The sequence below is a fragment of the Apodemus sylvaticus genome, chromosome 8 (genome assembly GCF_947179515.1).
Source record: "Apodemus sylvaticus chromosome 8, mApoSyl1.1, whole genome shotgun sequence".
NCBI lineage: Eukaryota > Metazoa > Chordata > Mammalia > Rodentia > Muridae > Apodemus > Apodemus sylvaticus.
In genome coordinates, this window is record NC_067479.1 from 64,106,043 (window position 1) to 64,122,512 (window position 16,470).

General features: G+C 47.7%; 1 protein-coding gene across 3 annotated transcripts in view; it reads left to right on the forward strand.

The window, feature by feature from the left end:
* The window catches only part of Gata4 (GATA binding protein 4), a 71,657-nt gene that overhangs the window by 25,192 nt on the left and 29,995 nt on the right, over window positions 1-16,470 (forward strand). For 2 of the 3 annotated variants that reach the window (XM_052191223.1, XM_052191225.1), the window contains exons 1-2: window positions 1,150-1,273; window positions 4,772-5,872. In XM_052191223.1, coding sequence (XP_052047183.1) covers window positions 5,266-5,872 — 607 coding nt within the window. In that variant the 5' untranslated portion in view covers window positions 1,150-1,273; window positions 4,772-5,265. Of the gene's footprint in view, window positions 1-1,149; window positions 1,274-4,771; window positions 5,873-16,470 lie in introns of those variants that run through there. The other variant, XM_052191224.1, reaches the window with a different exon arrangement.

Here is a 16,470-nt window from a genome sequence, read left to right on the forward strand (position 1 = left end):
GGCAATCTGCTGTCAATCCTCGAACTGCGGGAGCGGGTGCCATCCTGAGCCTTCTGAGGCAGCGCAGAGTTCTTACCGGGTGGTATTCCAGCCACCTCCTGACCCCTCTAATCTTGTATGGGAAACCGATGCTGGGGGGAGAAATGCGGCCTTAAAAGAAAAAAAAAAGTTTAGCCTAAAGCGCGAGAGCCGCCAGAGAGCTGTTATCTGCAGCTGAAGGCTGTGGTAATCGATGGGTTATTTTTACGCGGTAATAGGGCCCTGTGATTGCTCTATTAACCTTTAGACCTGTCTGAGGGACTCTCCCCTCACAACCCCACTGCGCCAGGGCCTACAGGCACTGACGCCGACTCCAAACTAAGGTCTGACACCCTCCCTACCCCCACTCCAGGGAAGGAACTACGGCCCTTGGAGGGGCTCTAAGGTTGGAGACCAGGCTCCCAACCCCCACTTCGTCCTTTTGATTGGACCCCAGTCAGTGAGGGCTACTGGGAGAACAGGGACAAATGAGCCGGGACCGGAGGCCGCAGGAGTTGGAAGCTACGTTGGCAAGGGGTGCGCGTTTGTATAAATACATAAACTCCTGGGCTGGTGGCCGGTTCTTGGCGCCTTGCAGTCTCGTGGGAAGCAGAGAAAGGAGCTTGCGCTTCTAGGCACCGACCTTAAGGGCCATTTCAGGTTTTAGTACCTCTTGACCCTCTCCGGAGCTCATTTCAAGGGCCCTGTAGATCTGAGGCTAGCAAGGCACCCCGGGTGACCCAGTGCCCCACCGGCGACCATGAGCCCAACGTGCGAGGTCACCTTCTCCTCCACCAGCCCCGCCCCTTGAACACGGCGGCTGGACGTGGACCACTGAGAGTGGGGAAGAAAGAGAGAAATTCGAGAATAAACACGATCCTTGCCAGAGCAGCAAACCGCAAGGACATCGGGCTGCACCGAGGGCGGAGTGGAGCACGGGCACTGAGCGCTTTCGTTCCCCGAGAGATCCTGCGCGCATGGACTTTGCCTGCTGGGGGAGCTTTGGGAAGAGTCCCGCGGGCGGGCACCGGGCAGAGGTGCTGCCGAGTCCGCGCTCCCCCGCCCCCGCCCTTGCACGTGACTCCCTTAGGCCAGTCAGCGCAGGCGATCACAACGCACGGGCCCGGGGGAACCCAGCCGGGAGCAAGGGACAAGTCGGAGGCCCGCAGAGTGGCCGCCCGAGGCTCCGCCGCCACTGCAGCTCCGCGGGCTCACGGAGATCGCGCCGGCTCTCTGGGAAACTGGGGCTGGCCAGGTAGGGTTCCCCTACTCCCTGCTCTTTCCCCGGGCAGGAGAAACTCACAGGTCCGCCGACCTAGTTTGCCTGAATAAGGAGGTAGGTAGCTGGGAAAGACGCTGGTTACTCTAGTGCCCCAGATTGGCTAAAAACTGCTCCGCTTTTGATTTTGGCCTAGCGAGAACTTTAAATCGAGTGAGACTGATTAGGAGCAAAAGCCGATGGGTGCTGGAGAGGTGCTTTTGGATTGTTTGGGAGGGAACTTGAATCCTTTTAATCCGCCCTGATGCAGATTCTCTAGTTCTGTCTTGCGGCTCACTGGCCAGGGCCCGTGTAATCTCTCTAAGCGACTGACCCGGGACGGGCCGCATAGCCCACACTTCGGGGTGCAGACAGGATAGTGTCTCCAGCCTGAGACGCAGGGAATGCAGAGTGGCGGTGGCAGGCAGCCCTGGAACCTCGAGGGAGGCCTGGAGGCGCTCGGAGATAGGCTTGGAGGCTTGCGGATCTCTTCTGCTTTCTAGTCAACTTCTTCAAACTCCTCTAGGGCTCAGGAATTGTGTGTGCTACGTGCTGCTGAATACTACCCATGAAGCTGTTTTCGGGGGAGATACTCCCCACAAACACTGCTTTCAGGGAGAAAGCGACCTAGCGCCGAAACCCCGCGGACTACCCCGGTAGTTGCCTCTAGGTTCCCTGATCCACTCACTATTCTATCCCTTGGATGTGGCCTAGGAGAAAGTAGGCAGTTGTTACTCTTCAGAGAGAGATGTCTATGTGGTGAATTTTTACCAGGTGGAAAGAAAGAGGGGCTTTTGGCTTGAAAGGAAGAGGATAGTGCGGGATCGAGGCAGTAGAGGATCTAGGGAAACAAGGCCGCGCGGCTGGGAAGCACCTCGGGAATTTGTTTCCTGTACCTTTGGAAAAGGAAGGCAGCCAGGAAGGACGCTTGGGCCATTCCCATTCGAAGAAAGAAAAGTTGCCTGGGGAGACTGGCCAGGGGGGCTCCTGTATACGCTGCTTACTGACCATTCTCCGTGTGATGGGACCAGAGAGACCCACGGGAGCGAGCTTAGAGGAAAGACCTGTAAAAAGACACATTCCAGCGCGATGCTTTTTCCGACTATCAAAAGCAGGTTCCCAAAGAGCCGTGGACTAAATCATGAAAAGAAAATTTTCTCTCTGTTTGGGAACTTGGGGTGAATGTGGTAGAGTGATTTGAAAGAGAGAGAAAGTCTAGGCCAAGCCGTGTACTAGACTTATGTGAAAATATGGAGGTTATTGGGCCCCAGATCACAGATAGGCAAGAATCCAGCAAGAGAATGGTTTCTGGCCTTCCCAGAAAAGAGGGATATCTTCTCCACCTTCCATTGTTCTAGAAATCCAACATCAGGTTAAAGCATCACCCATCTGAAACTTCAGAGAGCTTCTGCTCACAAGCCTGAGATCCCAAACTGATGTACTGCTCGCATCTTTTTTCAAGCTTGCACATTAACACCACACTTAAGTTAGATTACAGAATTCTAAATCTCTTCTTTAACTGCTGCTAGTCGAGAAAAGAAAACGTATCTTACTTAAAAAATAATTTCCTGAGTTGACATTACAGAAAGTACAATTAATTAGGCCAACTACTTGATTTAAAAATTGAATGATGGATTTTTTTAATCAGTGTAAATCTGCATAATTCCTTATCAGAGTCCAGATGTTTCCAGGAAGTTTTATGCTTTGTGCTTTTCTTTTTAAAGGGAAGAGTATGTGATCTCAGGTCAAGTTTCTTGTATCCATCTTCCACCCAAATTTGCTAGAAGGAAATGTTTAACCGCCAAGCCAATAGCTTATTGCATATTTTGAAAAAGTGAATATAAAACAATTTATCAGTCACCATGTGACTGCACACTTTGTCATGAGTCCATTGTTGCTAGAGATGATGCGAAGATAATGAAAAACATTAGTGTATATATTAAATGCCCAATTCCAGAATTTTACAGTAATAAAGATGATTTATTGTAAGTATAAATTACATCCCAGGTACTTCTTGGGATATAAACTGGAGATCTGCAGTAATAGCTGTTCTGCTGAATCTTCTGTGTACCTGTTGTACGAGGCTTCTAAGATCTAGTTATGAATGTTTTGTGTGTATTACATTATAATACAGCCATAATCCCCCAATGACTGTACGACACCTATAATATTTGCACTTTACAGATGAGGGACTGAAGTGTCTAAAGTTATTTATTCAAGAAGTGGACGGACTCTGGGTTTATGTCTAGTTCGTTTAATATTATTGTGGACGCATCATTCACTAAAATAGAAACCAATTAAAAGTAGTTGCCTCTTCTTTAAGGGGAATTTCAAATACTCAAGGCCCTCCGGTGCCCCACTTCAAGTCTTCTTTGATCTTGAACAAGTTTCACCTATACTGCAGGTCTGTCTTCAGCAAAGTAACAAATGTAGACACCTTTACTTAATAGAGCTGTAGGATTTGAAACATAACAGGTGCGTTAGGGAAATAGAGGGACCCCCCCCCACACACACACACCATAGTCTCTGGTAATGCCGAAAGGAATTAGGCTAGGAAGGATGCCGTCAGGCTCTAAGAATCAATTCTGGTTTGGGTGGGTCTTCAATTCTGCAGGAAAAAAGCTGAGGAGCTGGAGTGCTTCCCGAGTTCTGTAAAGTGACCTTGCTCAACCCGCCTGCTTCTATGGTCCCCATATACACTCCACAAAGTGTTTGAAATGTAACTATTTGCAGAAACGTGTGGCTTGTCCGATTTGACACCCACATGGTGCACAGTACGATTAAGGAGTTTCACAATCCTTTTTATGGTTTCGCCGCCGACACTTGCTCATTTATAAACATTTAGATTCTACCTCTAGGTATTCGTTTTTTCAAAGATTACAAACAAAACTTTCGCAGGTTGCTGGTTTTTATAAAGTTTGTCATCGCCCCCGCCCAAACTACAGTTCTTGTTTGGTCAAGAAAATGTTTGAGGAGAAGTGGGGAAACAATTAAAACTTTAAAAAAAAAAAACATAGAGATCTTTTGAGCCCCTAAAATTCTTCAGAGCTCAAACCTTGTATTTACAGAATACTCTGGCAGAGAGAGAGAGAGAGAGAGAGAGAGAGAGAGAGAGAGAGAGAGAGAGAGAGAGAGAGAGAGAGAGAGAGAGAGAGAGAGAGAAAGGGGGAAAGGTGCTTGGTAAAGAATTAAAAAATAAAATTAAAGTCCTTTCTGACAAGCACTATCAAAATAATTGGCCCAGATCTCGACCAGGAACTTCATGCCCGAGAGACTTCGGTCTCCCTCCCAGATACTTGCCACCGGCAGCCTGACCCGGACCAAACAAAGGCCGCCACTTTCGGTTGAACTGTGCCTAACTCAGGCAAGAGAGGAGTGGTTTCACCTGCTGTGCGGGAGAAGCCTTAGAAAACCTGAACAGGGTTCTGAGGTTCTGAAAACCCACGTTGTGTGGTTAACGTCTCTCTCACTTACTTGTTGCCTTTTTTCTTTCAGGACTGCCGCTTCGAAGGGACCGAAGGGACCGGGCCCTCTTTGTCCCTCTTCACTGGAGCCGCACTGGAGGCAGCAGCTGCGCCTGGGTGTGCAGCAGGCAGAAAGCAAGGACTAGGCGCCTCTAGCCAGTGGGTGATCCGAAGGCCTGCTTAGGGTGTTCGAGCCCAGCCTCAACTGCGCCTAGGCACCTCCAGCCTCTGGCCCCTGGAGTAGAGTCAGCCCTCCCGCACAGTTTCTGGAGCAACCACAAATCCAATTTGGGCTTTTTTTTTTCCTGAGCAAACCAGAGCTTAGAGATTGCTGCTCTGATGCTGGATTTAATTTGTATATATTTTGAGCGAGTTGGGGCTCTCCTCGTTATTTTTTGATCTCCGTTTTTTTGTGACAGTTCCGCACACCTGCATTCTAATTCTTGTCGCTTTGGTCTGCGGCGCCCTCGTGGGCTCCTTGACTTGCAAGTAAAGGGAGCACACCGAAGCTCAGAGCTCGGGGCGATGTATCAAAGCCTGGCCATGGCCGCCAACCACGGCCCCCCGCCCGGCGCCTACGAAGCGGGTGGACCCGGCGCCTTCATGCACAGCGCGGGCGCCGCGTCCTCGCCTGTCTACGTGCCCACTCCGCGGGTGCCATCCTCTGTGCTGGGCCTGTCCTACTTGCAGGGCGGAGGCAGTGCTGCTGCATCTGGAGCCACCTCGGGTGGCAGCTCCGGGGCCGGCCCGTCGGGGGCTGGGCCGGGGACCCAGCAGGGCAGCCCTGGCTGGAGCCAGGCTGGAGCCGAGGGAGCCGCCTACACCCCGCCGCCCGTGTCCCCGCGTTTCTCCTTCCCGGGGACTACTGGGTCCCTGGCGGCCGCCGCCGCTGCTGCCGCAGCCCGGGAAGCTGCAGCTTACAGCAGTGGCGGCGGGGCGGCGGGCGCTGGCCTGGCCGGCCGAGAGCAGTACGGGCGTCCGGGCTTCGCCGGCTCCTACTCCAGCCCCTACCCAGCCTACATGGCCGACGTGGGCGCATCCTGGGCCGCCGCCGCTGCAGCTGGCCCCTTCGACAGTCCAGTCCTGCACAGCCTGCCCGGACGGGCCAACCCTGCAAGACACCCCAATCTCGGTGAGTACCGAAGGGCCTTGAGCCCACTCTGAGGCATTCAATTTTCCCAACTCTGTTGGGGTTGGGGAACATCCTTGATGCAAGGAGCCTTCCAGGAAGGCAGCCTGGAAGTCGGAGACTCCAGGTGGTGGGTCAGGGTGATGTGTGGCCTGGCTTCCAGGATTCAGCAACGCCCTTCTGTAAATGAGTGGCCCGGCCCCCGCAGCCCACTGGTGACAGTGGGGGATGTTGGGTTCTCTAGGGTCAGCTGGAGCAGTCTGGGATTTAATATCTGGGATTCAGCCCCTACTTCCTCCATCCCTTCCTTTGAGACCTCAACAAACTTGAGACCTGCGCCATTTGGCAGCCGGGTTAGAGGATCTCTCTGGGTGTAGATGACTTTCCGGTAGGGGGTTTTCACGCCGGAAATAATGAGGAGGGCAGCTGAGGAGAGCACCAGGGAGGGTTAAACTGGAGCCTCGCCCTGCGAGGTCTCAGGCACATTGTGTGGTCTCATGGTGCCACTCCCTGATCAGATACTCCAGGTCCGTGTTTGAGGACAGTGCAGAGGGGCTTTCTTATAATGTCTGGATTAAATGGAGATTTTATAGGGCTGCCTCTTCTCAGGAAGGCCAGATTAACCTTAACAGTGGTCAGTATTCTCATCCAGTGTCAGACTCGAGGGACTGCAAATTGCCCACTTACGGGATCTACAGGCTGAACTAACTTTTAGAGGGCTCCTAGCCACGTGGGCCAGGGGAAAGAAAGGAAAGTGGCTGTCCACTCGTACAAAATGCTGAAGACCGTATTTGTGTAGAATTTCTGGAATGGATTGAAGGTGCGGTTTGGATGGAGCTGTCTCTAGGGGAGGTGAGGAAGCTCAGACTTCAGAAACGAAGTTAATGTTTATTGACTACCTACTAAGTGCTAAATCCTTGTGCATTTGCTGTCACTTTGAAGAGTAAAGTCTATCCCTTGCCACTCCCTGGGTGGCCATGGAAGGTCCCTCAAGAGAAGGGTCTAGTCAAACATACATCCCAGGTAAACTGATTAACAGTGGAAGTGGCGCCAGGGCTGGGTCTGTGGCTGCCAATGTCCTCCTCCCCTGCAGGGCCAAGTCGACACGCACCCAGAGGAAGAAGTGAAGAGCAGGGTTTTCATTTCCATGTGGTGGAGGCTGGACGTGAGCCTGCAGGGCGTTGGCCTGCATCCTCAGTAGCTGAGTTCTGTCCAACTCAACCCAACTCCTAGCTCAAAATAAGAAGGAATAAGTAGATGTGATGTATGACTGTAATTCCAGAGATGGGGAGGAAGAGCCTGAGGTACATAGAAGACCCAGTCTAATTAAAAAAAAAAAAAAAAAAAAAAAGTCCTAGAGTCAGAATTCAGTGTTTGGATACAGCAAAGAGTGAACTCCCCATCCAAACCCGAGGAAGACATTCCTGTGTTCAGTATAAAAGCAAAACAAAGCGACACTGTATGACTGTACATAGGAGCGTGGGAGCTGAAGAGGTTCCCCAAATTCTAGGATCCACACACAGCACAAAAAACAATAGGGTACGTGTCTCCTCTCTCCTTGAGAGCCTGCATGTGGGCTTTCAGGTCTGTCCTAAGAGTCAGCCCATGAAGCCGCCCGCCATGTGTTTAAAGACGTGATCTGGGCCTGTCATGAGGGAGCACCAGGCATGTTGAGAATCTGTTGTCACACTTCCATGTGTGTGTGACATACACTTGGGAGTTTTTGTTTGTTTCGTTTTTAATCACGTAGCCCTCATGAGGATCTGGCGATCTGGTGCCATTGCCCCAGTTAAAAGTGTGCTCTCTGTGAAGGTGATTTCTTCTCCAGCCCTACCCTAGGACAGAAGATCTGTCTCTGACATAGGCTGGATAAAGGCTCCACCAGTGAGAGGCAGTCCCGGCTGCTCCCCTCCTACATGCTTTCTGTGCCGCCTGCCTCTCCTTGGACTTAGTACTGCTTGGTAGCTTTAGTGAGAATCGGCCATCTTACTCGCTGATGGTGCCAAGTGACTGAAGGATAAAGAACAGATTCCCTGGGGCTTATTGAGAGCTCCCCTTTGGATAGATGCTTAGGACCACTGAGCTCTAAAACAGCACATAGCACACTGATGTGACCACAAGCATTTTGGAGCCATCAAACCTCAACTGACCTTGGGCAAGCTGCCTACCTCTGTCTGTCTCATGTCAAATTCTGTAAGGGAGTTTCAGTTCCACTCAACTTCTCTTAGAGTATCCTGACTTTGGTAATCTATCCAATGTCTAGTAATTGCTCTTTCATAAATGATAGCTGTTTTATTAATTTTTCTACTTTTTCTGGGACTCAAGGGCTTCCTAGGACTTGGAAAGTTTAGTATTAAACCTGGGACTGCCTATTGAGCAGAGATAGTTGGTTTCCCTAGTTAGATATGAAAATGTATAAATAGTTACCCTAATTAGATATGAAAATTTATGAATGACCTGTGGTAAGGTAAGGGGAGATGAGCTGAGAGCCAAGCTGAGAAAGCAGGAGAGGAACTTCCCTCTGAAAGCCCGGAAGTCTCCACATAAGGTACCACAGGAAAGAACCTGGACCCACTGTTACAACAAGAAAGAGAGAAACACAGGCTCACTTTCCCATCTCATGTGTAGAACTGTGGAATGGTACAATATAGCTTGTGCTTTGCCTTAATAACAGAGTCATCTCCAAAGGTGAATCTCAGAGACTGATTCCTAAGTCTGAAATGTTTCTAGTTTGTGTTGAGGAGAAATAAGCAAATGTCATTATTCCTTTTTATGAGGTTGGACTGTTTTGGTATTAATAGCTAACATCTAGCAAGTTCTTGGACTCGTTATTGGAATAAGGCAAAATAAATAAAAATAAAAGTGATAAAGACCAACAGGGTCATGTGAAAATTACCTGAACTTGGCAAGAAATAAATTATTCTTCCCTGACTGTAATATATGTGAAGTTTAGTTCATTCCAAGTTCAACAAACCTAGGACCCTGAAGCAATTGTTAGATGCATTAATTGGGCACAATAATGGAATTCTGTGACCTTACTGAGGCAGGTACAGAGTCTTACTCACACATAGGTGCCTGGCACATGCTGGGCAAGTAGCAAATATTTGAGTAGAGATCTGGGAGGTAATTGCCCCAGGACTCTGCCCTGCCCTGGTCAAACCACACAGAATGACTGCCTGTGTCCTTTAAGAAGCAAATTAGAGCTGGGTGTGGTGGCATACACCTGCAACTGGGCACTCTGGATGCTGAGGCAGGAGAATGGAGCACTCAAAGCTAGCCTGAGCTCCGTAGCAGTCCCCTGCTTAAAAATAAAATAAAATAAAAAGCAAAGATAGAATCAGAGAGTCTCAGAGAAGGGTGAGCAGAAATGGCGAGGGCTCTGGAAACCTGAGACCAGTGTAGAAGGCTGGGCTCTGACTCTGTGCAGCTCTCGGCGAACAGATGCTAGGGTTAAGAATACTAGAGTGAAGCCGGGCGATGGTGGCACACGCCTTTCATCCCAGCACTTGGGAGGCAGAGGCAGGCGAATTTCTGAGTTCGAGGCCAGCCTGGTCTACAGAGTGAGTTCCAGGACAGCCAGGTCTACACAGAGAAACCCTGTCTCAAAAAAAAAAAAAAAAAAAAAAAATACTGGAGTGTGTGGCTGTGGCTGTCTCAAAGTACAGCACAGATCATGGTTTGTCATCATGTTTGAATGGGCTCTAGCGGTCCAGCTTCCACACAGGCTGTATGCAGCCCTGCCCAGACAGCTGGCCAAGCAGTCCTGGCATTTTTCAGGGCGCATGTGTGAGCTGTAACATTCCTGCGCAGAGGAAAATGGCCATCTCTTTTTAAAAATCAAAATATCATGAGGACCCTGTTATTTGGCTAAATCCATAGAGATGTACTCTTTAAAAATTGCTTTTAGAATTATTTATTTCATATGTTTGAGCATTCTTCCTGCATATGTGTACCATAAGCGCCTGGTGACAGAAGTGCGGGACAGAATCTAGAAGAGGGAAGGAGATGGTCTGGAATGTTAAGTGTGGTTGTGAACCGTCATGTGGGGGTTGGGACTCAACTCTCTGCAAGGGCAACATGTGCTCTAAACTGAGGAGCCATCTCTCTATCCTGAGATATATTCTTAAAGTAGACTTTTACTGTGTGTAAGACACATCACAGTCTAGTCAATTTTGTGCCCATTAAGGCTTGTATAGACCTAAAGCCAAAAAAGAAAACAAAAGAAAGAAAGAGGAGACTGAAAGAGATTAGATATAAATAATAGACCTTGAAATGTGGCGTTGCTTGTAGCTGTTACTGGGATGCCTAAGAAATGTGGCTTAGTAAAGAAGAGTAATCCTTTTGTGTCTTAAAGAAATAAGTAGCCCTACTATTCTTAGAGGATTTGGGGGTTGTTTGAGGGCTCAGTGAGAATAACAGAAGGAAACAAATGTGTGCATTGCTCAGCGCTATGGAAACAACCCAAAAAAGCAAAAAGTGTTGCTTCATCTCAGGTCGGGTGGGGCTCTCAAGGTGTTCAGAGAGCCAAAGACTGAGGTCAGCGGAAAATGCTGTAGTGTTTGTTGGGCCCTTTGGCGACTGCTTTATCAATTAGGGCCAGTTGCTTTCAGAGCTAGTTCCCTTAGACAGGCAACTCAGCGATCCCCAAGGTAGCCTGTTAGGCTCAAGAACAATTTGTTAGTCTTAAGAAAATCAAAGTTGTTTAATTTTCCGGTTACCGCCCTGAACAGGCCAATCAAAGTGGGGACTAGTTTGTGGTGCTACTCGGAGAACCAATTAAATAAGGAAGGTGTGTTGGGGTAGCCTGGGGTGTGTCTCTGCCTCTAGTGACACCTGTCACTTGCTCGTTTGTGTCCCATGAAAAGGTCAGGCCACATTTGCTGGTGGAATATGCTCAGGGGACAGTTGTAGATAACAGCTTCTTCTGTTCCCTTCCCTGTTATTTGTTTTCCCCCCTCTTTAAATGCACTAAGAAGACAAACATACTGTGAGGTGTGGGGGACAGGAACTCTGATACCTGTGGGTGGGAATGTTCGTTGGTACAAGCCTTGTGGATAGGCATTGGTAAACCAGTCAAATTACAGAGTAGATAGCTCTTGACACTGAACTTTTGACTCCAAATAATGAAGTCCGAGGTACACACTCACCACTTTGTCACCCACAATAACAAAACCCAGAAGTAATACAAATGTATACCACCAGGGTGTACATTCATGTGCTGCACACACACCTAGGCAGATGTGATGGCTTTCTGAGGGACTTGGAAGTGCTGAAGGTACAGGGGCATTATATTCTTGGTGTCAGACATGGGGAAATACATTGTATTTATTTAAAAATACGCAATTATCTCTGAAAGCCTTCCTTGGGCCCTAGGTAAAGAATTTGTAACATTGATTATTTATAGGGAGCACAGGGGGTAGAAAGGAGATGGAGTTGGAGAAGAAGCTTGCTGCAGCCATGCAGATTGTAAAACTGAAAACATGCTTTGGTTGGCTTAGTCCTCTTTGTAGTCATTGTTGTGCTTCATAATTCTACCAGATAATAAACACACTCGTGTCTGGCAAGATGGCTCAGTGGGTAAAGGAGCTTGCTGCCAACGCTGTCAACTTGAGTTTGATCCCCCTGGACTGGCACGGTAAAAGGAGAAAGCTAACTCCTGAAGGTTGTTCCTGACCTCCACATATGCACTGTGGCCCACGAATGCACACACACACACACACACACACACACACACACACACAAAAGAAACACATAAAATGTAACTTTTACCCACTGAGCCATCTTTCTGCCCTGATAATATGTTCTTCATCATCATAGGAAGATGATGCAGTTCAGTGTTTGGTCTCAGCATCGCTGGATGATGGATCTTGAGAATGTTTTTCATCCTGCAGAACAGCAACAGTTCCTCAGTCCCCGCTCTCTCCAACCACTTACTCTGCTTTCCATGGCTGTGACATTGATTGCTCCCCTTACATCCGATGAGCAAAATTACGCAATGCTTTTGCCTGTGGTGCCGGGTGTATTTCATTCAGTATATTGTCTCCAAGGATACCCAAGCTGTACCATGGAGCAGTTTCCTTCTTTAAGCTGATGAGTAGACCACTGTGTGACTACATTTCCTTTGCCCCTTCCTAGGCGGGTGGACACCAAGCTGGCTTCTACCTGCCACTGTGGGTTCTGCTGCTGTGAATGTGCAATGGAACCTTTTGAATTTTAAAACAGAACGATGGTTATCCATGTTTAAATACTATTAAACTGGTTGGCCAAGATGGCCACACTGGGGCCATCCACTATAAATGTCCATTTATCCACTATAAATGTCTTCGCCGCTGCTTGGTGCAATCCTGACAAACCTGAGTTTGATCCCCAGAACATGTGTGAAGTTGAACACAGAGAACTGACTCCAAGGTTGTCCCCTGACTTCCACACATGGACCCCACTTGATAATAATGATGAGAAGAAAAGCTAATGAGGTTTTTGAAAACTGACACATCATTCACGAAAAATTTTAATGGTGTTTATAGACAGGCAGTAAAAGCCCATTAAAATTTGATTTTTTATTTGATTTATTCCTTTACGAACTCCTGGAATTTCCCCCATGCCCTGTTTCAAGATCCTGGCAAGCATCTTATCCACCCTTACCTGTACCCCAAGTCCGTCTTTTGACTTTGCTCCTTTACTGAGGGCAGATCTCAAGGTGTGGCAAGTCACTCTGCAGCTGTGGGGCACCCCTATCCCCAAGTCCCCTCCTGGGCACAAACACTTAGAGCTGATAGTGACCACTTTTGGTGGACAGTTCTTCAGGTAATGTTAAGATCAGAACATGCTGGAAAATCACTAACGTTTTAAACTGGTCACCTAAACTGCCTTTAAAAATAATGGAGTTGGGGCTGGAGAGAGAGCTCAGATGGTAAGGTGTCTGCTGTGCTAGCATGAGGACCTGAGTTCAAATCTCCAACATCCCTATAAGATGGCATTGCAAGTTGTAACTCTAGTGCTGGAGTAGGAGGAGGGGCAAAGATAAGTCGATCCCTGTAATCTACTGGCCAGTCTAGTCAAGCCAGTGAGCTCCAGGGTTAGCAGGAGACCCCATCTCAAAGATGAGGGCCAGCATTTGACACTAAGCCTGACAACCTGAGCTAAATCCCCAGACCCCGCATGGTGGAGGAGTGAGCCTACTCCCCTATGTTGTCCTTTGGCTTGCACACATGCGTCATGGCATGTGCATCCCCTCCCCAAAATAAATATAAAATGTTTAAAAATTAGGTGGCCAGGCGGTGGCGGCACAGGCCTTTAATCCTATCACTCAGGAGAAGGAGGAAGGTGGATCTCTGAGTTTGAGGCTAGCCTGGTCTACAGAGTGAGTTCCAGAACAGCCAGGGAGACACAGAATCTTGGTGGAGGGGGCAAGAACAGGTGAAGAGTGACTGAAGAAGACACTTGAAGTCACCCTCTGGCCTTTCTGTCTCTGTCTGTCTGTCTGTCTGTCTGTCTGTCTGTCTGTCTGTCTCATACATGCACATGAACGCACTCCACAGTTAAATAATTGTGCTGAATTTAGAACAGAAGCCATTGCAAAAGCTGTTGCTTCTGCTGAGTTGGGGGGGTGGTGGGGAGAAGGGGGAGAAGGGAGGGGGACTATAGGGGGGGGTCTTCTTGGTTTGCTAGAAGCCGGATTCTTTTATGATGGCCTGCTGCCCAAAAGACGTTCCAGGGAACTGGTTGACCTTTGGTAGCTCATGATGAGGCCATGTGCAGCATTCTCTGAATGGATTACACACATTTTATTGACTCTCTATACAGCTGCTCTCTTGTCGCCTTCTGAAAAAAGAAACCAGGGAAACAGTATAAGCAGGGATAACAGGAATTAACCTTGAATCCATTTTAATCTGTGTAAAGTAAATTTATAGTCTTGGTCTGTGGACATGCATATACGAGTAACCTTTTAGAGATGGCAGCCTTACACTACACAACAGCCCACTGTGAGAAGGAAGTTGGAAGGCTGCCGCTGACTGGGACTGCTAAATCGTCTCTGGGGTGGGGGTGGGGAGGGGCTGGTCTCTGTTTGCTGGAAAGAAACTAATGCTCAGAAAGTCTCGTGCTCCCTGTCCAGCTCCACCAGCAAGCGGGAGCTCCACTTAGCACAAAGAGAAACCTTTAGGTTGCCAGCTTCCTCCTTCCATCTACCCCGCTACACTGAGCCTTGCAGAACTACTCGGCTCAATGCAGCCGAAAGGCTCCCTTGTGCAAGGTAGCTTTACCCTAGGCCTCCTTGCTTCTTGTGGGCTAGTTAATGTCTCTGCAGTCCTCATCCTACCCATCCCTTCCCATTTATGGAGCTGGCAAGGGGTGATCACATCAATAGGAACCTCAGCCTTGTACACCCTTCTCACTCTCCTGAAGTTGATCTACAGAAAATGACAGAAATCTGCCAAATTCAGAGCTAGGTGTTCCCCTAAATTTAGATGGACTGTTGGCTGTTTAGGAAAACCAAAACCTCATGATTCTCTTAAAAACTTCTAGAGGGATCTGTTCCCTCTTTGCCATCTTTAATGACTCTCTTAGATGTAACTATGGTAGGTAGAGAAGGAGAGGAGAACAACAGACCAGCTATGTTTGTGATAAAGACAAGCACAGGATATGTATGCAGACCAGGAAGGAATCCCCAGGCTGTGAAAGGTTGTTCTGCGTGGAACCCAGTTCCCAGTGATGACTTTCCCAGGGTTGGCAGGTGGCCTGTGGTTTTATCTATTGCTGCTCTCTAATCAGAATTGGGCCAGGATATTCAAACTTCTTATCTCAGTGAAGAGAATTTGGTTTTCTGGCTTTTGGCATTTTTACAGTAAGTCATTCTCTGGACTCGATACACGACTTCCTGTAGTTAAAATATCCTTACTAACAAGTCTAATCTAGGCAGGTAACAGTCTATATTTACAATCATAAAAGTGCCTCTGTGAGTGGTGTCTGTTGCTGTCTTTTACCCTGTGCTGAACAGCCGCAGACACACTTTTTTTTTTATGAGAAATGAAGAGCTCACACATCTAGGAAGGGTGGGGATGTTTATAGGTTATAAGCTCTGCTCTGTGGGGTCCCCCAACTGTGGATGAACTTAGCTTCCTTCTTCCTTCCCATTTAAATGTCCAGTTCTACTTCCAGAAATCCAGTCAAAGTTTATCACCTTCGCTCAGAACTGATCGATAGCAACTGGTGAGCAGGTTAATTATAATCGCAGAATAAACGCAGAAGTCTCAAAGTTCAGCACATTGCAATGTTTTCAGACCCCTCGGGGACCATGCCAAGAGGTGCTCCTTGACCCATCGGAGCAGGTGTGGCAGTGTGGAGCAGGGGCAGACAATCGGATCTGATTTGGGACAATTCAATTGTTTCTTATCTGCAGCTTTCCCTGTTGAATGAAGTCTGTCATTTCAGATAAAAAGGCTCATCCATTGAGCTGCGACAAGGCTGGCTACATTCTCCTCTGATAAAGTTTTCTGGTTGTTTTATCAGATTAGGTTAAAATAGTTATGTGTCTCCGTCAAGGTCTACGGGGACCTATTCAGATATTTTATCAGGTATTAGCTCAAGGAGACGACCCACCCTCCCCTCTTTCTTTCTTCGACCTAGGAAAGAATGACCTGACATCCGAGCTCATAAATCAAACCGGGTGAAGAGAGGTAATAATACAAGTTGTCCCTCAAAATTGAGTAGGCAGAAAAGCGAACAACAAATATGACCTTTCTCTAGCTTGTAAGAACTTAACTTGACCCTGCGTGAAGAATGTGGTTCCCATGATTGCACAGTTAGCAGAAATAAACTGCTGATGGGAAAGAACAAGAAAAAGAAAAGGATGTTTTCCAGGTAAAGATAACTTCAGAAAGACACATATTTATTTTTCCGTCTCAGGAAAACTTTATTTTTCTTCTGTAAAACTTAATGTGTAAGAACATGTCAAAATGAAAACTCCCAGGATGCAACTTGTCAGAAGTCTTAGCACACCAAACTAGCCCGTGCCAAGCAGCAATCCCAAGCTTTTTAGATTTTATATATATACATATACACATACATACATTACATACACACACACACACACACACATATATGCATGTATATACCTAGATTTTAAAATTATCATAAAAGTTACTGTTTAAAGTCACTCATTCCTGGAGACAGTTTCTTTACAATTAGTGAACCAGACTAGCTCCCTAACACTGGCCCCTCGATAAAGCAAAGTTAGGAGATTAGTCCCAAGAACAGGCATTGAGAGCCATCAGATGCAGGAACTAGCCAATGCAAAGCGAATGCAGATTTACTTCATATTTTATTACTTATTTTTGTGCTGTGACTGGACGTGGTGCCTTGAACCTGCTAAGCACATATTCTAACACAGCTATCTTCTCGGCTTATTTATAAGTTCTTAATTGCACCCTTTGAAATGAAGTCCTTCTTGCAAGCTGTGTTGATTTATGAGGCTGGAAAATGTGAGCTAGAGCTGTCAGCTTGCAGCTAAAAAGGATTCCAGGAGCCCAGCAGCTACAGGGAGGAGACAGTTCGTGGGTCTGGTATCCCAGATCTGTGAGTCTGCAGATTGTTTTCCTGCCAGG